Raw genomic sequence first — 26,939 nt, forward strand, 5'->3', positions numbered from 1 at the left:
CTACTTAGCTTGCTCTGTTTTAGCAAATTTATTTAAGTAATTATTCCCATTGCTGCCATGTTTATAGTTAGGAAGATGATTTAGTTTCACGTTATCATTACCATTCTGTAAAGGCGTCACTATCAGCGTCAAAGATAAATGAGATACGTAGGTTGTCACATAAGTGCTGCCCCAAGCATTCTTTTTTTATCTATTGTTTGGGAATATACGTGCATCATGGGTTCTACCAGATCTGAATAAATACATCTCAAACAGACAAGATAATTAGAGGGATTCCTATCAGATGTCATCAACGCTATCTATGCTACATGTCGGCTTGATGCTGACCCAGTCTTCCTGTCCCCACGGAGTGTGATCTAGAGACCTCATAACAAGGGTTGGTGGTGGGGGGGGCTCTTCTCATGGACATGGTACTGGCATATTATGTTTAACACACCTCGCTCTCTTTAGGTTAGAGATTAGGTTCATCATGCTAGGGTATTAGGGTCTACTCCACACCTGCTTTACATTTCATGTTATTGCAAGATGGTAGAATTCTTTGTATTCATGACTCCTTGTTTTCACTATTCTGCTCCTTGCATTTTTCATTATCCTAATCATTGTAGCCCATGCAACGTATCGTAAATTGCAGTCTTGTTGATAAAACCTATTGAAAACTCTACTGCATCTCTTTTATTGCCTGTGTTTGAATGAGACCTGTTCATGTGAGAAAGGGGTAATCTCCGTTTAACCACATCTCCCTGAGATGTCGCACTCTTGAGTCCATGCGTAAAGGCTGCCTCAAATCACCTTTTACTGTTTGGGTTTTTGGTTAGGTACTGCTTGTGAGCCGGGAGGGTTGAAAAGACAGCTGAGACTTGTTGTAGGACTTGCCTAGTCGCCTACAAACATAAGTGCTGTCATCCTTAAACCAGCAGTCTTGCCTAGAGCAAGAGTCAAGCTACGACACGGAGTCACACATTTATTACCTTGCTTGTTAACTCTTCTGCTGCCTTCTTTCTGGTCTAACCCTCTCTTACGGTACATCTTTCATAACCTTTTGGTATCTGTCCCATCAATCTGCTCCATGTTGACACTATCCTTCAGTAATGCCATATGCATGACTCTCCTAGATACTCTGTTACTCTGTAATCCTATCTTGAGACTCCCTCTGGTTTATTCCAGTTTCCCAGCTCTCCCAACTTGCAAACTACCTGCAGCACATCTTTCAGTACATGCCCTGTCTGATTAATTTGGAGAGTCATTATTACTTGCATGTAAGCTCGAGGAGCAAGGCAAATGATTTTATTTCGTACTGAAATTAAGGGAGCATCTAACTTGTGAGCTTCGCCCAAAAGAATATTAGTTTTCATACTTTATTTTTTGATTGTTTGCATAGCATCTCTCAATGTGTGCCAAGGCTTTTCATTTGGCGGCCAATCTGATTTAGTACTATATTTTTGGCTACATCCTTTAACTGCCAATTGGAACACATTAGTTGCTCCTTGATTCCCATAACTTTTAAATTGTTGTTGTATTATGGGGTCAGAGCTAAGAGTACAAAGCTTCCTTGAATCTTCATCATCTAGTGCCACTCCAGAGGCACCCGTGTCAAACAACTTCACCATCCACGTAAGCAGTGCTTCCCCAGATTTCTTTTTGAATCTGACTATAATATTGCTTTGTTGCCGGGTGTAATCTTCTAGGGAGTGCATTTCAATACCTCCTGGGTTCTGTGGAGTGCCCTGTATTTTTCATCTAAATTGTGGCTGTGTGCGAACCACTTTTGGCTCGTCTGCCTCAAACTGGTCCCTACCTTTTTTAACCTTCACCACTGGAATTTGAAAAATCAGTGCTCTCCCAAATATTCATATCCCATTTTTCGGGATCCCAGTCTAATCCTTCTTTAGCAATTGTTAAACTTTATTTTGATTTATTTTACCCCTTCATTCCCGATATCTGCTTTGACTGACATTGTCAGCAGCTTTCTCAGCAACAGGCTGATAAGTATCTGTCTTATCATGCAATAACTTATTCTGATATGACAGTATGGTTACATTATTTTTGGTGTCATCTAGCTGCCTCTCTAATTGCTGGTTTTCATGTTCCAACTGCTTACATTTGTCATGCATTTTTCTATAACCAGATAATAAAATCCACCCTCTTCTGCCTCAAAATAGATACATCACAATCCCGTTCATGAGGTAGTTTTTGTAAACGTAATACATATTTTTTTTTTTGCTCAGCTTCATTAAGATAATCGTCCCAGCTCTCACACAAAGCAGCACCCAAACCCCAATATTTCGCAAAAACATCATGAGGGTCTTTAATCCACCCAGGAATCTCACATGAAACTTTGGAAACTGGCTGTGAAGCTGATTTTGATTTCTTGCCAAACATTTTATACTTTTAAATCTTATACTTTTCAACCTCCCACCCTTGTACTGCCGGACTATGCCATTTTGTTCTGCCCTGCTTCAGACTGAGAGGAAACAAAATGAAGGGAATGCAAAGAATGCAACCCTCTTGGTCTGAGTAATGAATTTATTAAGGCACGTTCCAAGTTTCATGAACGAAAACAATAACATGAGCTTTTATTTCAAATACCGAAACACATGCAATTCTACAAATAATCACAGCAGTGGAACAATAGTGATCACAGAAACAAAGAAAATGCAATACTTCAACAATGAATATAAAATATATAGTGACTATGTATTCATGCAAGCATACATCAGAGCTAGAAATAAGAATTAAAAAAGCATCACCATGGGGCTGGACACCGATTTCATCCCTTTTTCTGCCAACTTCAGGTCGTGGAACCCCGGACAACGGACACAGGAGGGAGACCACCCACAATGAGGAGTTCCTTCTTTTCCCAGTTGTCAAGCTTCCCCACCTTATATACTTCAAACAAACTTAAGAGGAAGGTTCTAGAAACCTCTCTCCCTTTGAGTAAGTTGTGAAATTCACACATTGGCTATGTCAGGTCAGTGTTGAGAAAACGCACATCAGAGGGGCCAAATCTTACGGTGTTTTTCCAAGACAGAGCTGTACCCTTCTCTATCGTAAACATTCTCGGCCTGGTACCTGCTTATCTTCAGTGCTCCCCCATGTTTTGTTCCTTTCCCTGGTGAGAAGAGCGAAAACAGGTTTACGAGCTGTGCTCGGAAAAATACCTGCTTCACCAATGTGACGGTGTTTGAAGGTAGGCTAAGCACAAAATGGGGATAGTGGTCAAGATGGAGCCGATGGCTAAATACAGATAGCATTACAGTCCTTTAGGCCACAAAGCAAGTAGCGGGCAGCAGGGCAACAGCAGAAGAGCAGTTCAGATGAGTCTTTTTTGGAGCACAGCAGTCTTTCTGACAGAGGTTCAGTCTCAATTCCAAAGGTGCTTAGAATTATGGCATCAGGGTCCCTGTACATATACTCAAAGTTTTCTTTGATATAAGTGGTGACTTCAAAGGAACACTTAAGTGTAACACAACCTATTTCGACTCAGCCCTGGCTTTAGACATCAGTGGGGGGGGTTAATCAGCGCTTTGTGTGAGGACATGGCCTATTGACTTGTAAGGTGTGAATGACATCCCCAATTCTAGGACATCTATCAGTATGCAGCTGCCTCTCTTGTCACACCCAGCCTTTCCTGTATTGTGGCTGTCTGGAAAGCATGCACAATTGTAACTGTCTCTCTGCCCTAGACTGGGAGTGGTCAGGCTGCAAAGCACACAGTTATAAGCACAGAGAAATGCCCACTTTCTAAAAGTTGTAATTTACCAGAGGGTCAGACCCTTGTCACAGCCAGGTTAGGCCACAGATAACAAATTAAACTTAGATAATACCTTGGTTGAGGTTAATTCAAAAAGTGTATACTTGGGGGTTGCGTTGCTTATTATTTTCTGCATAAGGCACCTTCTTTCCTTGGCCGGGTTGCATCCGTTTGGCAGCTGAATTTGCACAACTTCCTAATGCTATATGCCAGTGTGATTTGACCCCATAGTTCAGGGGTCTCTTCAGGAACAAGACTGGAAAAATATTATGTAATGTGTAGACGTATTCAAATATTCAGTCCATCTCAAATCATGCTTCTCCATTTTGATTGTTTTACCTCTGAAGTCTTGTAATATAAGTTGTTTAAGTATGCTTCCTTTAACAATGGGCACCTCTATTTTTCTTGTCTTGTATTATTAAGGATTGTAGTCCTTGGTGTAACCATTCTCCCGTTTAAAAAAAAAAAAAAAGTTATGACATTAATGTCACAAACATATTTCATTATAATGGTCTTAGAGATATAATTAAAGGTTAATAACGTCAGTCTGATCCAGTCTTGGCAATAGTGCTTTATGCTCAAAATAATAAGCAACACAACCCTGTGAGTATGCACTAAAAGTCCTCAAAGAGTGGTAATAATAGGACTCTGTCTTCATGTAAAACACAGAACTGGTCAAATTGATCAAAGAGCATCACTTTGTCAGAAAACTGGTGTGTTGTAGAAAATTGTTTCAGATGTTGATGTGAGAATTGTTTTAAAATGTTGGTCTAGGGACAAGGGATTTTTAGAAATTTACTTTCTGTGAAGGTTTTTGGTCAAATTACTGTGTGTTCAACTCATCTATGCATCTAATATTGAACAAAGTTGCAACTTCTGGGTGAGCTTTTGTTATACGAAAAAGCTCAATGGAAAAAGTGGATTTAACCTTAACAATTCAAAATAGTCATTAATGGCCAGGGTAATTAATTTCCTTTTCTGTTAAAAGATATTTTTTTTAATTAAGCTCAGCCAAAGTATTATCTTTTTTTAATCACTTTCCAAAAGTGGCACTTATAAAATAGTAATGTAAACTTCAACTACACCAGAAAGCATGATTTCGCAGTACCATTCCAAACATACTGAACATGCTAATACTACTTCTTTCAGATCAGAAATTACCCCTTTAAATATTCCCAATGCTAACCTTTGAGAGGAGCAGCCCTCACAGTAGTGAAAAACGATATATGTTGTTTGTCAGTACTAGAACATGTAAAACATAAAAGTTCACATCCTACCTTTAACATACACAGCAGCCTGCCCATAGGGCTTCTTAGGGCCTTCCTTAATGGTGACTTAGGGGGTACTAAAAGGGGAGTTTAGGCCTTGGCAAGTAGTTTAAAATGCCAAGTCAATGTGGCACTAAACTGCGCACGCGGGCCCTGCAGTGGGAGGCCTGAGACAGGTTTGAAAGGGTTCTTCTGTGGGTGGTCCAGTGAACGCTGCAGGCCCATTAGTTGCATTTAATCTTCATAATTTGAATTACAGACTATGGGTATATGGCATACCACTTAATAAGGGACTTACTGGTAAATTAAATATTCCAAACAGGTGTGAGCTAATCGTTCCGAGTTTTAGGGGCGAAAACACATGCACTTTAGCACTGATTAGCAGAGCTAAAGTGCCCAAAGTCTGGAAGCCAACACAAAGAAGGTCAGAAAAATAGGAGTTGAAAAGCAAAATGTTTGGAGATAGCCCTGCAGGATGGGCCATTTCTAACAATGGGGCATAGATGTATGTTTAACCTTCTGGTACTGTTGCTTTCTTTATGTATTTCAACATTTCCTTTTTCCAATCCCTCTGAGTTTGTCGTGTGGTCGCTCCAGAATTGCATTTCAAAATGGTCAGCAAGTCCCTTACCTTGGAGGCCTAGGGATGGTAGACATGTGCTGTTCATATCTGGCCTCCCAGCTGATAGTGATTGACTGGTTCTGCAGCGGGTGGGATGACCTGACATACAGCGGGAAACTTTGCTCTTTGAGCCCCGATTGCACCATAGACTAGTAATTTGGTGCCCCCTTACCTCACACCCTACCTGACATTACTCATGTGATTTTACTTTGTTCGTGGTCAGCCCTGTTATTCATAGGCTGAAACGATGTTACTGCAGGGGACTCGTCCTTGGAGGGGTCGCTGGCTTCAACACACAGCTGGCCTAGAGAGCTTCTGTAAATAGGATATGATTAGCATCTTAGTCCTTGGGGATGTCTGGGCTGGGAAACACATCTAGCCCTTTCAGAAACTACAAGAAGCCTGCTTTGAGTTCCATTGGACCCAATTTCATAAATACCTGCAATTATGGCATGCACTTCAGGGCTTGAAAAATCCACTTGACCACTTGCATTTGCCAGTCTTATTTGATCAGGTCCAGCTATTTTTAACACTTACTTGTCCCTTCTGGCAAGTTGGCATTTAACAGATGTTCTGTTCAGTTGAAAAGTGGAAGGGCAATAAAAGATGCCTTCAAATCTTGTTCTTATGTCACATTTGCTCTGTGTTCACAGACAGAGGTCAAAAGTCAGTTTTTCTTACAATTAATTTTCCTTCTGACTGCAGAGTTCCAGGACTTAGTAAGGTGAACTGTGTGACCTGCTGCTTTGAATGTAAAATAAAAGGATATAGGGTGTCATGTTTTTCCTAACACACATTTAAAGGACTGAGTCAACTGTGCAAACATTTCAAAATATATTTCATTAGTTGTGAAAGCCCCTTTTTTATATCTGTGTGATGAAACAATATTTTAATAGGATGAAAACAAATCAGAATACTTTACATGTTGATGTGCAAAAGATATGTTTTCTGAAACCCAATTTTCACAGATTGTTAATACACTATATAGTTTTATCAGTAAAGCTGCAAGTTAGTGGAGAGATTTTTTGACATTTCTTGGAAAGTTACTGTGTGTAGATGACAATATGTTACCACATCATGGTTTAGTAATATATTTATTAAAATGTAATGTTTAAACAAACTGAGAAACTCTCCTCCCTGGTGGCAATATTATTAGTAAACTAAAGGAATTCCTAGGTTATGTGGGCTAGACCTCCATGGGTATGTGGGCTAGATTCTTGTGATGCATGCAGCAAACTTTAGTCTACTTAATCAAACAAGGATTTTTTGTACTGCAAAAATGCTGAACTCACATATTTGAAGGTGCAATCATATGTGAGAATTAAGAAAAAGGTGACTCTGTAAACTATTTGCCTAGGATCACACGATTTGAGACCCGTTTACAGGTCAAGTACATTACATTTAGGTCGAGTAGATTATTTAAGTTACTCAACCTGCAGGTGTGGTAAAATTTGTATGGGTTTTCAAGCCCTGCACTTCTGGGGGAGCACAGATGTGCCAGAATTTAGCCCCTTGGAGGCCAAGTTGCAGATGGGCCACATCAATAAGAGGGCGAGGCGGGCATGGCTAGGCACCAATGTGAATAGACGCACCTCAGTGTGGCTCCCGACTGAGCTCCGCCATCTGGACCCATCCTGCTGCAAATTAATGATTCTCGCCCAATAAAAAGGTAATGTGAGGGGCATCATACCCCCGTGACACTAACGCTTTTTAGGCAGATTGAGGGACTCGGCGGCGAAGAAAACTGTAAAGAGGACTGAGCCGGCTGCAAAGTGGCTAAACAAAATGGTGGCGTGATACAAGTATCCAGTGACTACTCAACTGCCAGCACTACACGCCTAACGGTACACTGAAGTGCCATAGCTCAAGGTACAGGTCCCTGAACGACACCTGCAAGTTCCCACGGGAGCATGAGCAGAAGGGAGCAGTAAGGAGGGGTGAGTGAAACACAAGCATTGGACCCACTTTTCCAGCTCGGACATTGAGCGAACCCCATGAATGCAATGTGAAAAAAGGGACTGAAAACAGTCTCTGGTGGCGATGATATAGAGAAAGCTCCCAGTGCCCAAGATATGCTACCCAACCTAGCACGGGGTGAAATGGGAAGAAGACTGAGCGACATGTAAATCTTGACTACCGTGTGTGGAGCGGGGCCTGATCGGCAGAGGTGGACACTGAAAGGCCCCCAACAAATTGGCGGTAATGGCATTGAGAGTGCTTGCAGGCACCACGATTCAGCGGGAGGCCCCGGGAACTGACGCGCACAACCTGTCCGTTCAAGATAAGAGGTGAGGACTGGATATAAAAACATACCTGGTCCCCACTAGAGGGATATAACTAAAGAATCTGCAGGCCGCTTGGGGGGAGGTGTGAAGACCCATTTTTAACCAGACCCTTAATAGAAGTTACGAGCGCAGGCCTATACATATGCTCACACTAAGTACAAACGCTGCAGGAGCCTAATTAGGTCATAGCACTTGACAGGCAAGCCAAGAAACCTACGAGCAGGCACTGCAGGGGCCCCAAGAACTGACACACAACTACTGGTGGTCAGAAAATAATGCTGTGTGCACTCCCCCCACTGCCCTAGGCAAACCAGTTAGGAAGCTGCTGGTTGCCACTCCAGAGAGCACTTAGGAGGGAACCTCACCACAGCAAACCCGTATGAAATAACCGGGAACAAGAACAGACCACATACGAGAACCGCCTAGAACGCTGGCTCCCCTCCTGCGCCATAATGTAATGCACAGAGCTCACTGTGAGACGTGACCCCCCGGAGTAAAAGATTGTGTAAACGCCACTGCGAATACTCCACCAGCACCAAGCAAGATTAGATTATTCACCCACAGACCAAAGTAAAGATGGGCAAAATTGGAAGGAAGAAAGACACAGGGGACCTCTAGCAGGCCAGGGACACTGCATCAGAAGAACCAGGTACCACAACTGATACCGAAAGACGCAGTCTGGAGGAATATTACAGCCCAGCATTAAACACAATCCTTCAAGCCATCACAGCATTGCGAGAAGCACTAGAACTCAAAATCAACACAGTGGTTACAGACCTTGGCCTACTCCGGAACTATGACAGATGACTTGCAGAAAGAGTCTCCCCCACAGAAAGAACCATAGATACTCTGAATCCAGAAGTGGCATCACTAGGGGACCGACTAGGGTGGATGGAGAACTGAGTGAAGGTACTGGAACTAAGAGCAGAGGATGCAGAAAACAGGGTGAGGTGCGATGACATTCGTATTGTTGGGCTTCCAGAACACGCTGACGGCAAAGACACGCTTATATACCTGGAAAGATGGCTCCACACAGAAGTCGCACTGGAAGGTCTCTCACCATTCCTTGTGCTTGAACGAGCCCACTAGGTGCTTGCCAGGCCACCACTGCCGAGATCAGGTCCCTGCCCTGTTGTGGCCAGAGTACTGCACTTTAAAGTTAGAGATCATATACTGACTCAGACCCGGATCAAAGGTGAACTCCTAGTTGACAAAAGAAAAGTCATGATCTTTCCCGACTTTACAAGAACAGTCCAAAAGCTGCGGGCATCCTTTACTGAAGCCAAGAAACAACTCCAGAAATCGGACATTTAAGTATGCCATGATTTTTCCCACGCGACTCAGTGTCACACATGATGGAGTAGTGCAGTTCTTCGCTTCACCATACCAGCTTTGGGTTTGGATTGACTAACTTCCCCCAACATGAGAATGATCCCCCCTCAAGTACTCAATGAGCTGTGCAACGAGTCCCTAAAGAGAAAATGATGGAGAACACTAGCATGGGGCAATTCCATACCGTTCACAAGCATTACAGGAACATCGCAAAGCAGTCAAAGAAATAGTGGGCATTAGCAGAGCAGGATATACACTGCACTCCGATCAGGTTGCAGAAGAACCTGAAAACTGTGATACAGACTGAGACCTGACGAGTTCCCACTACTCTGACACCTCCATCCCCCGGGCCACCCCCTAAACAGTGGATGAACAGATATAACTCTACACTGGTAGGAATTGGGAGAAGATTCAGGGCTCTGAACACTTAACTGTGCAGTACCTCTTACATAATATTATTAGACTAGGGGGGCTATTGAATTGAGTTGGATTGACTGCATGATTACTTACCTTGCTGTAACTGTACATGTTGGGAAGTTTGAGATTGGTTGTTAAGAAAGTTTGTTAGTACTATCCCTGCCTCCATCACTTGGCTCCGTGTTTAATGGGAGGGACAAGTTAGCACCTTTAGGCATCATGCCCTGATGAGGAAAAGTCCTAATTACAGTCACCCGATCTTACCATGGGCACCCCCCTAACATTTACCTTTATTTAGTTGGAGTGTGAGAGGGCTCAATAATATGACTGAACGATTTAAAATGTATACATACCTAAAGAGACTGGGCGTCCATGTGGCCATCGTTCAAGAGACCCACTTAGCTGGCCCGGAAAGAGATGCGCTTCTTCAAAAGGTGGAGAGGGCAGACTTATGCTACAACATACTCAGCATTCGCCCAGGGAGTTTTGATTTGGGTTCACCCTGGAGTCCCATTTCAAATGACGAGCAAACTCATTGCCCCAGATGGGAGATATGTTCTAGTAACGGGTAGACCTGCAGGCCGAGATTTGACCATTGATGGAATCTATTCCCCTAAGGGGGCATAGAGTCAAGGGGTTCTGTGACACAATCTCCTAAACACTTGTTTTGCACGTACACAATCAGTCTTACTCGATGGAGACTATACTAGCGTCACTGATCCTACCATTGACCGCTCACACCCACGCTGCATGATTTCCCAGTGAGTAGAATAGCACACGCTTTCAACAACTGGCAACAAAAATGGGGGCTCACAGAGTCATGGTGCTGACAGCACCCTGGAGTTGGGGACTGTTCCTTTTTATTTACACTTGTATGATTTACACGTCAAGCTGGACACCTTCCTTTGTTCCCAGACGGTGCAAAGTTTGGTGCGCCATACTGAATACCTCTGGCGCATTAGTGTCAGACCACAATCTGATACTATTGACACTAGACTGGAATAGGGAACGCCCTTGGATACCTGATTGGCGCTAACGGGTAGCGATACAGGAGGACCCAGCTTTCCGTCACTCCTTAGGGGAGGCCATTAGATAATATTTTGAGAATAATGCCCACTCATAGAATGGGATGCCAGGCAGTCACGCGGGGTCAACACATTGCAGAAGTAGTAGGGGTTTGATGGACCCTCGTTCATGAAGTAGAAGCCCAGGAGACAATACTGCGAAACCTAGAGAAAGCTCACCCCGGTAACCCGGGACTGCAACAGCAACTCGTAGAAGCGGAGGAACAACTGCCAGTAGATCTTGAAAAGGTTAGATGCTTTGATTATGGGAGTACGTGATCAAGGCCCTTGCTGAACGGGATAAATCTGGAACACTGCTGGCCTGGCTCGCCAACCCCGTCACTAGAAGATCCTTAATACTAGAAGTCGACTCAGAAGCAGGGACAACACTTTATAGCCAACAAGACACCAACCATAGATTTGAAAGATATTATACACTCCTGTACACTGCTTCCCTTACGCCATCCCAGGAGGTCCTTCAAGTGTTCCTGGAGAATATAGCATTATTACGCCTTAACATAACTGACACAGAAGACTTGGTACCAGAGGTATGGGCGGCGATTAAGACTATGGCTGGTGCAAGATACCTGGAACCGATGGCTTTCCTATGGAATTCTATGCCACATATATGAAGGAACTAGCACCTAGACTAGTGGACCTATATGTAGCTGCTCTAGAAGGAGGTCACCTATTCACAACTACTAGTGAGGCAGTTGTAGTCCCCTTGCTCAAACCAGGGCGCCCTCCCCAAGACTATGATCACACCATCCACTGTCAATGCTTAACCTCAGCTACAAGATATTAAGTTGCGTATTAGCATCCCACCTCCTTCCGTATATGGCCAAACCGGTTTCACCCCAGGGTGAAATTCTGCATTAAATATACACAGGCTGTTCTCCATTATGGAGACCACCCTCCCTGCCAACAGTGATGCAGTGATTGTATCTATCAACATAGAGAAAGCATTCAATAGTCTACAGTGGGACTGTCCATACCAAGTGATGGACAAATTGGGAGGGGGGGCAGGGTGCATCCAGTGGACAAAACTTACTTATAGGTGGGGACAGGTACAACGATCTTGGAAGCCTATACAGTTGGGAAGGGAACCAGCAAGGGTGCCCCCTCTCACCTCTATTATTCGCTATCGCCTTAGAGCCTCTGTCTTGCAGAGCAAAGACAGAGGAATACTGTAGAGGTCTAGTCCACCAAGGTAATTGTCATAAAATAGTGCTATATGCAGATGATATGCTTCCCTTCCTGGCGAGCGCAGAGTGAGAGCTACCAAGAGCATTCTCCCTATTGGAAAACTTTGGCAGCATATCGGGCCTCCACATAAACTGGCAAAATCCACTCATTTTTCCACTTCACCGCTATGTGACACAACCCCACAACTTACACGGGCTCAAGAGTGAGAGATCAGGCATGAAATATCTACGTGTCAAAATATATCACAAACCCTAAGATGTTTTGGAAGGGAACATTGGAATGGCACTCCACTCTAGTGTGAGGTTCCTTGCGACACTCTCCCTGTCTATCATGGACACCCGACTTCAAACTCTGTTATCTGGTGGCTCAGATTCAGTGGCTTAACCATTGGCTGCATGCACAACTGAACCCGGAGGGGGAGATCCCGAGAGGTACGCCAGACGCCAAGCCCCTATACCAATTGTTCCTAACACCCTTGAATCCCGACGTGGGGAGCTCAGGAGAACAAAAATGTATCCTCCACTGCTGGAAACTACCTACAGTGCACCTGCAACCTCCGCCCTTACTTACCAGAGTTGTCAATACAGATTGATAGTGACCAATGACGAAACTGACACACCACAAGGAGCATTAGACTGGGTGGCTCATGGCAAAACACGAGTAGGTGACTTATACAGTGATGACGAACTGCTACCCTTTCAGGGCTTAGCTGAAGCATTCGAGTTACATCTGGGACAATTCCTATTACACAGAGCAGTGGTCCTGGCACTGAGGGACAAGTGGCGAGTGGGACCAATGGAACCTTCTACCGATCAATGCACAGACATACTCTGCACCACAAGAAGTTAAACAAAAGCCATATTACTAATATACCAAACGCTCAGGGCTGATACCACAACACCAGTAATAGCTTTACACCATAAATGGGCGTAGGATATTGCGCATCCTATTGCGGATATGCAATGGACTACAATTATGGGCAATACCTGCACTTTCAATTAATAAGCTATTACTACCTGTACAGGGCATACCTCATGACAGGGAAGATTATGCGCACATATGGAGTGCAAGATCTGCGATGTCCTCGTTGTCGGGAGCAGGGTGCAGAGATGCTCCATGTGGTTTGGAGCTGCCCAGCACCATGAAAATATTGGGAAGGAGTAATAGAGTAAATAAATGATATACCAGACAACAGTTCCCTGCACCCCCCTGGTTTGCTTGGTGGGGGGATTACCACAGCCTGACAAATACAAAGCAACAACTAGATTTGCGGATCTAGCCCTAATCCTGGCAAAACGAGAAATCACCATGAGGTGGAAAGATGCACTGATTCCCCAAGTGCATAACTGGAGAGAAAATCTTATAATATGGGCGGGATATAAAATCTCGATACTACTTTGTGAAGCACAGAGGGAACGTAGTACAATGGATGTAGCTAGAGCCTGGGACGTCCTGCTGTATTGCTAGAAGGAGCCAGACACTGCCTCCCCTGCAGTTCCAAACTATCTATTCTAGAACAGGACAAGACTTAATTGAATAGGCCACTCACCTTCGATTGAAACAACTGAATTACTTGTACACAAATTAACTTACCCGACACGCGTGCATTGGGCTAGTAAACTCCCCAACCCAGGCTGCTTCCATTGCCTAAGTACACCAGCTGATTTATTTCATCTTGTCTGGACTTGCCTGGTGATCTCCACCTATTGGCAACAAGTGCCCGCCAAGTTGTCTGGGGTCCTGAAGAGAGATCTTGACTTCACTCCTAGGGAGGCTCTGTTGAGGATGGTGGGCGAGCTAGGAGGCTCCAGTGCTGACTGTGTATTCCTGGTTATAGCCGCATTGGTGGCAAAAAGACACATCACTCGGCAGTAGAATTCCCCTAGCGAAACAGAAGGCAAGTTAGACTGGTGTGCCCAACTTGATATATTGGTTTACACTGTCCGTGGGTGCCCACAGAGGTATGACAATATGACAAGATATGGGGAAAGTGGGGAACATTCCATGAAATGCAGGTATGATTTGGTTGTAGCTTGTTACAATGTCATGGTGACCTGCATATGTGAATTTTATTTATTTGGTGGTACAAAATCAATACAAATGTTATTTTTGAAAAAAACAAAAAAACATTGACAAGGGTTGTGCTGAGCTGAACCTGTTGAAGCCCTAATACCATATCAACACTGTCACTGGGCGATCAACGTTGGTCTGTGTGTAAACCTGCTTGGCTTAAGTCTGAACTGTTGAGATCACCACCTCTTTTTTCAGCCAGTGTGTCAATCTCTTCCAGTCATTAAAGGCAAAAGCTGCCCTTTTCTCCACGCTCTTGCCTTTTTCCCCTTCAGTTTCCAAGCAATCAGAGCGGAAGCTTTAAAAGGAAAGGACAAACCTCGCCTGCAGCCTCAACTGAGGACAAAGTCCTGATTTCTTTTCTAGAGATGAAAGATACTTCCTAGCTCCATGATAGTCTTTTAGGATTAAGGCTTGCTCTCGTCTGCCTTTGCTGAGCCTAGATTATCACTAGTGCAAAAGGCCTCTGTGGTCTGAATCAGCTATATTCTACAGCTCCACCTCTGGACGCATCCAAGCCACCTCTCCCATAGTTTGCATTCCAAGAAAATCTAAAGAGAAGTTCAATCGATCCTCCTTATTAAAGCAATAAAGTCTGTCTTTTCCTTTTAAAGAGAGCAGTGATAGTATTGTAAATAATTCCCTCTAAGGAAACATGGTGTAGGACACACCCATTTTGAATTTTTATGATCTAAACTAGTTCCTCCCACTGCAGAAGTTAGAGATTCTAATTTTGGCCTTGGTCCTAACTGTCACACAGTTAATACTGGCTTTGTTCATTGCACTTATACCTGTTCTGCCACAGAAAGTACCTCCAATTGAATGCCTTTTTTTTTTTTTTTAAATCTAAATCCTGTGTCCCATGGATGCTCTTTTTGGGCTACAGGTCAGCAGCAATCCAAAACAACTGTCTCCTAAAAGTAGTGTTAAAAATGCAAGCGGAGTTCAGTCTGGCCCGGGACTCGACCCTATTGGATTTCTGGCTTTACCCCAAATCCTCCGAGCTGCTATCCAAAATATTCATTTGACTTTAGTAGTCCTTCATTCCACCAGGACAAACACCCCAGAGGGAGAAGGCCATCAGCCAATTGGTGGGCAATAAAATGATATTATTCTGGTGGATATGAGGCTTCTTGGACTACTGGTGTCTAGCACAGGGATAGGCCTTCATTTCATGACACTAGTAATCCTGGGTTGCTGGGCAGTTTCAGATCATGTCAAGGAAATAACTTGTCTCTTCAAAGCATTCAGTACTTTCCGGATAGGAGACCCTTCCCACACTGGGCTGAGGTGTGAGGTGGGGAAGAAGTAAATTCTCTGCAGATAGTAGTGTTGGATTAGGTGAAATTGTGGATGACATGGCCAGCTTTGGGAGGCTGGTAATATCATCGTCCATCAAGTCCTTCTCCAGTGAGCTCAGGTCTCTCCCCTAGCCCCCCTCCCCATTGTGATTTTAACACTGCAAAGCTGTTTCAGATGTTAGCGATTAGAGTTCAGTTCATACTCCAGCTCTACCCAGCCCATGTATTCTTCCTTCAAACACTGTTTTGACTTCTAGTGGGTATAATGCTGCTGTTGTAGTTACCTATAGCATTGGGACCTACTGAGCCTGATTGTTTCTTGTACTGCTGTGAATGACTTCCCATGATACCCCACCCATGTTTGTGAGTTTTGAGATATCTATACGATCTTTTGCCTCAAATTCCTTCAATTTGCTTGATTCTTACTGCTGTATCCTTTGCTGTAGTGGTGTTTCTTTTATAAGTTTACCAGCTTGTCCAATCCAGTAGAAGACTAGGCACTTTAGCACCACCTTGGCTATGAGGAGAAAGGTCATAAGGATTAGGGATCTAGAAAGAAGTCCCAGAATAGCTTTGCTTTTGAAGGTGTTTTGCTCAGGCAAAAAGCAATGTCAGCCCTGTCCCAAAACAGCCAGCTATTCACAGTGACCAATTGGGATGGCCAGTAATAGAGGAATTCTCCTCCATTCTCCTGCCCACTATCATACGCTGATTGGCTGATTTTTCCCAAAACAATTTGTGGCTGTTTACCTGCCCTTAAGAAGCCACATACATGTCTCCACATGGTAAAGGAATTGCAGCAGGTTCGTATGGCGTGGTTTTAAAGGATATAGAACATTTTCGGGTTCAAGATCATCTTGTATAATGCTACTGTGTCAAAAATAGTGATCAGTAGATCCTTCCATTCCTGTATCTCTGTTCGTTGCCTCCCATTGTAGTGCCATGTGATGCTCCCAAAATGGTTTTGTCTCAAAGGCGATGTGGTTCCAAAGGCACTAATACTCCATTCATCAAAAGTGGTTGCAAATTGCGAACACAATTGGAATTTGAAACACTGGGTCACAAAACGACCTGCCCATTTAATATTTATTGGGCAGGTTGCAATTTGTGGACACTTCTGATTCACTGCAGTCACAGGAATAGTGGCTCGCAAGAAAATGCAGACCACCATCCCTTTGACTGCATTCTGAAACTGATTTTTTTTTTAATCAAATGTAGCCGCAGTTCCTTTAAGGAACCAGTACTGCTTTTAGAAAAAGAAAAACAATGTTCTGTGTTTTGGAAGACAGGAGGAGGAGGAGTCTGTAGACCATTGCCTTTTTTCTCGAGTCTGCCACCCACATTGCCAGAGGGAAAGGGGGTCACGAGGAGATCCTTTTGTGAATCATTTACCACCTATGATGAGGAGATAACTGGTCAGTGGTTTGCAAACTGAATTAGGATCACAAACCATTGATATTCTTAGTATTGAAACGGAATTTGGAATACATGCCCCTTCAAAACTGGGTTTTGGTGTGCGTTGCTGAACCCATTGTAACAGTATAAAAAGCTTCTAGCTCAAAAAATGGTTTTAGTACATTAGAAATGGCAATGTCTGCTTTGCAAATGTGATTTTTACTAGTTTCAGGAGTTGCAACAGCAAAAGATCTTGGGACATCTGCTTCCAAGATATGTTAGTTGTCTGAGTGGATGGTCTGGTCAGAAGCAGGCTTCCACACTTCCCCCTACAAATCAGAAATATGATCGATTTACTCCAGTGCGCCTCCAGTTTGTAGCCTTTCCCATACAATTCTAAGATTCCTATCAGTCTGTGTCTGGTCCGTTATGGGTAATGCTTATCATCCTCGTGCTAGTATACAAGGTCTTCACTGCCCCCTCCCTGCACCAAACCAGTGGATTGAATCTATATGTCTAAAAGCTAGGGATTGTACAGGACACTGTTAATCTGACTTCAGTCTGGCAGATTATTGTAAAGTATATTAATATAGGACAAGAACTGCAGGCCAAAGTTAATTTTATGTAGCATCTGTCCAAGGAAGCTACAGTTAAGAGAATCAAAGACTTTCTGAAAGTTTACCACAACCAATGGGACAAAGGAGTTCATGTTTACAGGCTAGAGCTACCTGCATGCGTCTAATAAAGTGGTTTGCTGTTACACCAGTGAGGGTGTCACGAAGTAATGAAGGGAGATTGGGCGGTATCCTGCACATGGTTTTTAGTAGGAGTAAAATTGTGGTCAACTCAAAGTCCTCTGATAGGTCTGCTGTTTGTCTGGCCTCTTGAAATATAGCCAAGAGTTGGTGGGTCAAGAGCGAGGCAAATCTTTTAAAGAGTTCAAGTGGGAATCCTTTTAGGTCAAAAGTCTTTTTGTAATACATACTTGCTATGGCTCCCACAGCTCATGCTTCAGAAGCCCAACTTAAATTGCAGTGTGTTTTTTAGCACACAGTATGCATTGGCAGATCTCTTATCACGGAAACACAGTTTTCCTCTCTGAGGACAGTGGTATAAAGAGCTGTAGTTAGAGGCAAATGTGGTGGCGATAGCTGTAATGCTAGATACTGACTTCCCAGGTGAGAGGATTTCTGGTATTCTCTTTTATGCCTCTTCTCACTTGGCAAGCAAACACAGAAGTGTACCCACCACGGCCAGCTCTTAGGAGTACAGGTGGAGGGCTCACTGCAAGGAACTCTTCCATCAGCGACTTGTGGGACAGACCAGATTTTTCCACGTGCATAAACGTATTGGAGCTGAAGGTTATCTTCTTTGCATTGAAAGCCTTCCTGCAATTATGCGGAGGGGGGGGTCAATCAAACAATGGGTGTCTTCTGTTTGAGACAGCAAGGTGCCATCTATTCCCTTCTTCTCTTCCAGATGGTAGTGTTGTTTTAGGAAAGGGCAGTCAAGCACAGCATTGCAGGACGGGCAACAGCAGACCAGATAACCTGAACAGTCATTTTCACATGAGTAGAAAATCCTCCAAACCATCTTTGTTGCTTGGTCACCCTGCAGAAAAATACCTTCACCTCGCACCCGAATTCCATATGCCACTTGTTAGCCTTCTTGGTTAGGAGAACACATGTTAGGTGTTTAGCGCTAGAACACTGAGAAAAGGGTCCAGATCCATGAATAAGGCCTTTTGTAACAACTTCAGAATTAATAAACTCCCACAGGGAAGAGAATAGAGGTTGAGGAAAGTAGGTCACTGCAGTGGTGGGACCTCCAGTTTGCAGTATAAGGGCAGTAGGGGCATAGAGAAGTATTTAGTAGTATGTTCCTTTGCTTGGCACCTACTCATAGTCTTGTTGGCTTCCCATATTGGGGAAGTCTGGTGCGGACAGACAACACAGCCAGCATGTATTATATAAAAAACAGGGAGGCACAAAGTCTTGAACACTTTCACAAGAAGCCCAGGAATTATGCGACTGGCTTACAAAACACAACATTTTTCTGAGAGCCGAGCATGTTCCAGGGGTGCGCAACACGCTAGTGGACGCACTCAGCAGAACCCACAGCGATTGTCACAAATGGGAGCTGAATCAAGCTCAGCTAGACAGATTTTTTGCGACATGGGGAAAGCCAACTCTAGACAATGCCAAATGCCGATTTTACGCAAGTGGGCATCCCCTACCAAGGTCTTGGGGGAATGCCCTTTTGGTGCGATGGTTTGGGATTTATGCTTATGCTTTTCCCCCATCCCATTGATCCCCAAGGTCATAGCCAAAATGAAGAGGGAACCTTGTTGCCTAATGCTAATCGTTTCCAAATGGCCATGGCAATGCTGGTACACAAAGCTTCTTCTATTATCGGAAACTGCACCAATATGCCTTCCTTCAATCCCAGTGCTAATTTCAATGTACCAGGGGCAGATACTACATCCGGATTGGATGTCACTACACTTGCATGCATGACTCCTGAATTCCACGATTTTTACCATCTAAAATAACCCCAGAATGTAGATATATACTGTCTAACGTCAGAGCAAACAGAACAAACAAAACATATCGATTCAGATGGAAGAGGTTCTGTTGTTGATGTCAGCAGCACAACCTACACCCTTATGAGGCTTCTCCGGAGCAGATTCTACCATACCTGTTGCTGTTGGCAAGATCTGGGCTTATGCACTCTTCAGTGAAAGTGCATCTGGCAGCAATTTCGACATACAGGCGTTCTTCCGACACAGCCTCACTTTGCTTGTCACGTCTGATTAAGCAGTTCATGAGGGCTTTATTCTGAGTTTTTCCTCCAGTAATGTTGCCTCTGCCCGAATGGCACCTTTTAATGTGGTGCTTTCACAACTAATGAAGCCTCCGTTCGAACCCATACATAAAGCGGTTCTTAAATTCCTTACTTGGAAGGTAGCTTTCCTTCTAGAGATCACATCCACCAGAAAGGTTAGTGAAATTCAAGCTTTTACATGCAGCAACCTCTTTTCTGCGTTTCACAGACGATATCTTAATTCTCAAAACAAATCCAAAGTTCATTCCTAAAGTTCCTTCTCAATTTCATCTGAATCAACCAGTTATTCTCTGAACATATTTTCCTAATCCGACATCTCCAGCGGAAAACTCTCTCTACACATTGGATGTAAAGAGATGTTTTAAGTTTTATCTCCAATGAACTAAGATTTTTTGCAAATCTGATCAGTTATTACTCTCCTGCCGACCTGGGCTTCTGGGTTCTTCAGTGATAAAGGCAGCGATAGCTAGATGGCTATCGGCAACTATACAGTTCTGCCTCTCTGCAGCATGGAAACCCCTACAAAGGCGACCTAGAGCGCATTCAAGAGAGCAGTTTCAACCTCTGCGGCTCTGTTTGCTGGGTGCCGCTGGATCAAATATGCTGTGCTGCTACTTGGAAGAGAACCCATTTCTTCGCAAAGCACTATTGCCTTCAGGCTACTGATAAGACTGATGTGGCCGTGGGCCAAGCAGTTCTACGTCACCTGTTCCAGTAAAGGTGAGCCTCTTGGTAATGTAGAATTTTGTTTTCTATTGTTATTATATTTCTTGTTCTCGTATTTTCTGTTCTCGTATTTTCTGATTACTGTCCTGATTCAACATCTATGCTTTCGCCATAGTCTTGCTATGATTTATATACATACTTACCTCTTTGTTTTTGTAAAAAATAAAATAAAGAAAAATATATATGTATAAATATATCGGGAGAGAAAGAGAAAACACAATATTTTTTCGTTCCCTTCACCCACGTATATGTTAGGATACTGCTTGTTGTTCTGATTCACGCATGTGAATCTATGAAAGATCCAATACTGGATAGGAAATAAGTTACTTACCTGTAACTGCAGTTATCCAGTATGGGTATCTTTCATAGATTCACATGCGACACACCCTCCTCCCCTTACAGGATCCCTTTTACTTACTCAGATAATATACTTCGTTCTCACACTGAAAATCTGAGGAAGGGAGCTTCTCTTGGGAGTGTTGTCGACTGATTGGCTATGTTTCATGTTTGGTCCATTTTAAATAATGACATGGACAATCTGTCAAATTTAGGCCTGTTGTGCATTGCATACTCTACGGTCAGTTTGGTTATTACTATGTACTGCTTTGCTGTGACGACGGGAGAGATTCAAGCTTGTGAATCTATGAAAGATACCAGTAATGAATAACTGAAGTTACAGGTAAGTAACTAATTTTGTTGTTGGCACACTTAAAGCAGCAAACTTGCTGTCCATAAACATATTCTCTATGCACTAATACATGGATTTGTACGGCAGGCCAGGTGCCAAAGAGAGTCAAGCCTGTAGGAAAGCACCCTCTTTTTGGCATGGTTACCCCCACTTTGTGCCTGCTGTCAGTGTGTTTTGACTGTGTTCACTGGGATCCTGCTAACCAGGAACCCAGTGACTGTGCTTTCTCCCTCTAAATGTGGTTGCTTAGGACTATTCATACCCCACATTTGGCATACTGGTGCCCCCATATAAGTCCCTCGTATAGGTATTTAGGTACACAGTGCTTTGGGGCACCAGGGGTTCTCCATTGGTTGTAGCATGTATTATGCAACCCATGGGAGCCCATGCAAAATGTGTCTGCAGACCTGCCATTGCAGCCTGCATGAAAAGGTGCATGCACCCTTTCACTACAGGTCACTGCAAGTCACCCCTATGGCAGGCCCTCCTAGCCCAGAGAGCAGGGTGCAAGTACCTGTGTGTGAGGGCACCCCTGCATGAGCAGAGGTGCCCCTACAAACTCCAGCTCCATTACACTGGATTTTGTAATTGTGGGGAAGCCATTTTTCCCATGTACTGGACACAGGCCACTACCTGTGTCCAGCTACATAATGATAACTCCGAACCTGGGCATGTTTGGTATCAAACATGTCTGAATCATACTCCAATACTGTTACCAGTATTGGTTGTATAATTCCATGCACTCTGGGGGCGCCTTAGAAGACCCCAGCTCCTCCAGTTGGCCACTTGATTCTGCCATCTTGAATCCAAGGTGGGCAAAGGTCCCTGGGAGCATCTGAGTAGTCAGGTCAGGTAGGTGACGTGTCATCCCCCTCCTGAAAGGTGGTCACCCTTCTAGGTGACCAAAACCTTTTCCTGGGCTATTTTGGGTCCCCTCTTGGGTGGGTCCTCAAAATTTGTTGTGCACGATTCCAGCAGGACTCTGCATCGTTTACTTCGTCTGGCCACTGTGACTGCAACTCGACCCTACAAGAACCGACAATCTGCAACTTCAGTGACGTCTCCGCATTGCAATGCAACATTGTTTTTCCGGCTCCTTCCAGCCACTGCAACATTTCCCTGGCTGTGCATCCTCTGAGGGCAACAAGTCTTCAGCCTGCAGGGAAAGTAAAAGAATCTCCCTTGGAGCGAAGGAATCTCTCCCCTGCATCTGCAGGCACCAACTGCAACGACGACCAGCTGAGTAGGTCTTCTCTCCTCCAAAGCTACATGTATCCTGCCTTATAGGTGGTGGTCTGGAGAGGTCCCCTTGGTCCTCTCTTCCAGCTATCCAACTTAAAGTCAATAGGTCTTCAACCTGTCGTAGAGGCAGTGGAAGGTTGTTCCGGGTCTTGGCTGCGAGGTGGGAGAAGGATCTGCCTCTGGTAGTTGCTCTTCGGATGCGGGGGACAGTGGCGAGGTCGGCTGAGTGGAGTTGGCGGGATGGGGTGTAGAAGTTGCGAGGTAGGCTGGGCCGGTGTTGTGGAGCGCTTTGTGTGCGTGGGTGAGGAGCTTGAAGGTTATCCTTTTGTTGATGGGGAGCCAGTGTAGGTTTCTCAGAAGGGGAGTGATATGGCTGTGGTGGTGGGCATCGAGGATCAGGCGTGCGGAGGCGTTTTGTATGCGTTGGAGTCGTTTGAGGAGTTTGGCCGGGGCTCCTGCGTAGAGGGCGTTTCCGTAGTCAAGTTTGCTGCTGATGAGGGCTTGGGTGACTGTTACTCTTGTATCTGTAGGGATCCATCTCTAGATCTTGCGGAGCATGCGGAGGGTGTTAAAGCAGGATGAGGATACGGCGCTGACTTGCTTGGTCATGGAGAGTGTTCAGTCAAGGATGACGGCCAGGTTGCTTGGTTGGTTGGTGGGTGTTGGGGCTGCTCCTAGACCGGTTGGCCACCAGGAGTCCTACCAGCCCAAGGCTTGTTGGTGGTTTTCCAGCACCACTGACCGACTGCATCACGACCACCGACGTGGGATATCACTTGCTCTTGTGCTGCACTGTTGACCATCTTCGTCCACTGTCGACCTGGTCCTGCATCCATAGAAGGGTGGACACTCCTACTCGAACTGGACTTTGTCCCTTTCCTTTGCATGTCCTTTTCTGTCAGGATCCACCTTTGGGTCTTGCACAGTCCTCTTCCAAAGTCCTCCTGTTGGTTTTGGGGAAAGCCCGGTACCTACCTTTGCTCTCCTGGTTGCTGGGGGGGGGTCACTCTGGTACTCACCTCTTGGGGTTTCAATTTCCTCTAGCTCCCCTCTACTGATCCCCCTTCCTTGGGTGGGGGACTGCCTTTCACATTTCACTTTTTTAGTATATGGTTTGGCCCTCCCCTATGGCCCTTACTATTTGCTGTTGCTCTTACCATTGCCTATTGCTTTCTGTGTTATTTTCTGATTGCTAATGTGTATATAATGGTGTCTACTTACCTCCAGTTGGGGTATTGCCTACAGAGTATTTTAGTATTTGTGTTGCTATAATAAAGTACCTTTATTTTTGTAACACTGTGTGGTTCTTTCATGTGTGTAAGTGTAGTGTGACTGCAGTGGCATTGCATTAGCTTTGCATGTCTCCTAGATAAGTCTTTGCTGCTCATCCACAGCTACCTCTAGAGAGCCCTCGCTTCCTAGACACTGCCTACACTTCACTAATACGGGATACCTCGACCTGGTATAAAGTGACACAGCCTACACTTCACTAAGTGGGGATACCTGGACCTGGTATAAGGTGATAACACCGTAGGTGCTCACCAAACACCAAGCCAGCTTCCTCCAAAGCCTCCATATGATTTATTTGGCTCAGCTGTTCTACCTTTTTTTTGTCACCTATCTATTCAGTGTTTGACAATCAATTAAGACTGGATTATATCTTATAATTTCTTGATAACTGAAGGCTTAAACATTCTGCACTCCTCCCAAGTCATTGCCATCGGGATTGTGACTTACAAAATGAAGAGCTGGCTATAGAAAACAAACTGATGCAGCTGTGCATGCGAGTTACTGTGGGACGGTGGAGTTGCCAGTCTAGTATTCTACTTTCAGCTCCATTAAGGTGCTACCCATATAGGTAGATTTACTTCATTCCATTTTTTCCTGTGAAGTAGTTTCATAAGGTGCCCACTCTTCTTTTCACATTAGTGGCGTTAACATTTTTAGTTATCTTTTTTAAAATAACGAAATTCTGTAAATTCAAGCTTTAACTGTGCTCATTTTTAAAAAGGTGCTTATGAAGTAAACTATCCTTAGTTAAGGTGCATCGGAATCTAGCATATCCTTGACCCATTCTCTCTTTATGACTGTGATAAATATTTACACGACGTCGACCTAGGATTAGAAGTAATGAGCCTTTTCTTGCTGTTTTTCCTTTCCTTTGTCTTCCAGCTGTCCTTTCTTGCATAGAACCACAGGTGACACAGAGAGAAGATACCATCTTCGCTATTACAAAACTGGAATATGTATCCATGAAACAGACTCTAAGGGCAACTGTACTAAGAATGGACTGCACTGTGCCTTCGCCCATGGACCCCATGATCTTCGCTCCCCAGTCTATGACATCAGGTGTGCTGCCAGCTGCCAAGCATGTCTGTCTGTGTTGTCAGTCTTCTCATTGCAGTCACATTTATTGTTTTACATGGTGAGAAACGCCCTTGAGTTAGGATGTGACACTAATAAAGCTGCTTATGCTGTATTCCTAATAGTGCTTGCCTACATTTTGGTGGTGTGACCTGATACGGAAGGTGTATGACTGTGTGCCTCCTTTGATAAATGCGTATAAAAAGCCAGAGCAGACACTCGCCTTCTGCTTATCTTGCTGATATTTTTTTCTTCCCCTTAAGAGAACTTCAGGCAATGGAGGCTTTACAGAATGGACAGCCAGCGGCTGATGGGAGTATGGAAGGACAGTCTGCAGTTGCTGCTAGTCATGCCATGATAGAGAAAATTCTCACAGAGGAACCTCGGTGGCAAGGTAAGTTAAGTATTGCTTTTAGTTTCTTTAGAAGGAAACATTTGAATGGGGTGGAGGGCAGAATTCAATTAGCATTCAAAATGAAGTAGTGCAAAAAACATTATTACAGAGCTGAGTAAATATGTAGTGCTAAACCAAGTGTTTTCTCATAATTTCTGCATTATAATGACACATTTGTATTCTGTCACTGTCCTAAGCTCCCTCTTCATTTTCCTAAAACATTTGTTTCTTTAATGACTTAAACGTTATCCAGCATTGGATCATTCATAGGTACACATGCTTGAATCGTTCTCTGTCGTGGAAGTGTGAGTCTCACAGTGCCATAATAAAGCAATATGTGTCATTACCATAGGCCATAATGATAATGAACATTTACGTAAATAGGCTGTCTATGTCCTTCTAAGAAAGGAACCAAACTCCAGCAATAGCACCCTCTAGAAAACTCCCAGGAGAGTCTCTCAAATTTTCTACTGCAAGTCGTGTGAAGGGAGTCTCTATGAGCTCTGCTCAGTTTTCTTCAAAACTAGGTTTACATAGCTAATCTACTGCCTCTGACATGTCTGAGACATCTAAAAAAAAGGCTTTTCAGACCCTGCAAACCATGTGGGAAGAAAAGACTTAATGTGAATGATACCTACAAAGACCGTCTGTACTGCCTGTACCCTCAGCACAGTGTCAAAGACTGTAAAGTCTGTTATACTTTTTCCAGAAAATCCTTGAAGGGCGGGGAAGGAAGGCTTCTTCCACGGCTGCAAAAGACTAGATTTTCTACATCTGAGAAACATAGTGACGTCTCTGTCACACCTCAGAAGAGATCTCGTAAGAGGGAAAAATCTGGAGCTCATCCTCCAAGGTGCTCATCAGAACCATCGACAGAGGAGCCTAAAACCACTTTGCAACTGTCGTCGACGATCACCTCACTGTCCAGAGTAACAACATTGACGGTAATCACAGGCATGCCGACAGCGGCGGCGCCAACAATGGCAGCATCAGTGCCTTCCATGTCTGTCTCAGCCTCGACTCCATCTATGAGATAATCATAGTCAACTAAAACTCCATCGATGACTACTCCATTGTTACCGTTGATGACGACCCCGCCGATGAGAATTACACTGATGATGCTGTAAGTCACTTGGCAACCCCAGCAGTTAGTACCTGTTTCCATGATGTCGTCAACGACGCTGCAAGTACTTAAAACTTTCTTCTTGCCCGAGCATACTTCACTGAGCAGGGTGTCTCCTCTGCCCCCAAGCTGTCTTCTGGACATGGAATCGTCGTCGGATGAAAGTCCTTTTGGGACTGCCATAGCCTATCCGAACTCCACTGAAAATATCAGGAGGAGGAAGAGTATGAACAGTACAATGGAGAATACTACACCCCACAACAAACAAAATATGTGGACAGAGCTAGACATTATGGCGAATCACCTTCTCGTGAGGATGCGGTTTAAGTACCTATGTCTCCATTTCAAGATGTGTTAAAAGACTACCCAAAAAGGTAACCGGAGCCTCCAAGATAACAGCATACTACTCCACGTCTGTCTCCCAGAACACCAGGACCTATCCCTCCACCTGTAAAAACCCAGGATTACGCCTGCATCGAGCATATCAGTGCCTCCTAGAGAGGATTCATCATCATCAGATGTAGACAAAGAAGGGGAAATCCCTGAGAATCAGCCTGCTCATGATTAAAGGGAAGATTACTTGATTCCCACCCAGTCACCTCCTGCACTGCTGGCTGGAGACTCACCTCTGGGTGACATAAGGGGATTTCACAATTTGTTAGAGAGGGCTGCAAGAAGGTTTCAACTGCCCATATCAGTCAAGCAGTCTGACTGCTTTGTCTATTATTTTAAAGAGCCGGCAAAGAAATCAGTGCGAGCCATACCCAATGTTGACTACATATGGGAAAAAGGCACAAACATTATGAAAAATCCGGGTACTGTAGCTGCGGAGTTGCCACATATAAAT

General features: G+C 44.2%; 1 protein-coding gene across 4 annotated transcripts in view; it reads left to right on the forward strand.

Moving 5' to 3' along the window:
- The window catches only part of UNK (unk zinc finger), an 890,253-nt gene that overhangs the window by 91,648 nt on the left and 771,666 nt on the right, over window positions 1–26,939 (forward strand). For all 4 annotated transcript variants that reach the window (XM_069200175.1, XM_069200176.1, XM_069200178.1 and 1 more), the window contains exons 3-4: window positions 24,384–24,560; window positions 24,839–24,969. In XM_069200175.1, coding sequence (XP_069056276.1) covers window positions 24,384–24,560; window positions 24,839–24,969 — 308 coding nt within the window. The remainder of the gene's footprint in view (window positions 1–24,383; window positions 24,561–24,838; window positions 24,970–26,939) is intronic.

The sequence above is a fragment of the Pleurodeles waltl genome, chromosome 7, assembly GCF_031143425.1.
Source record: "Pleurodeles waltl isolate 20211129_DDA chromosome 7, aPleWal1.hap1.20221129, whole genome shotgun sequence".
In the NCBI taxonomy this organism is placed as follows: Eukaryota; Metazoa; Chordata; class Amphibia; order Caudata; family Salamandridae; genus Pleurodeles; species Pleurodeles waltl.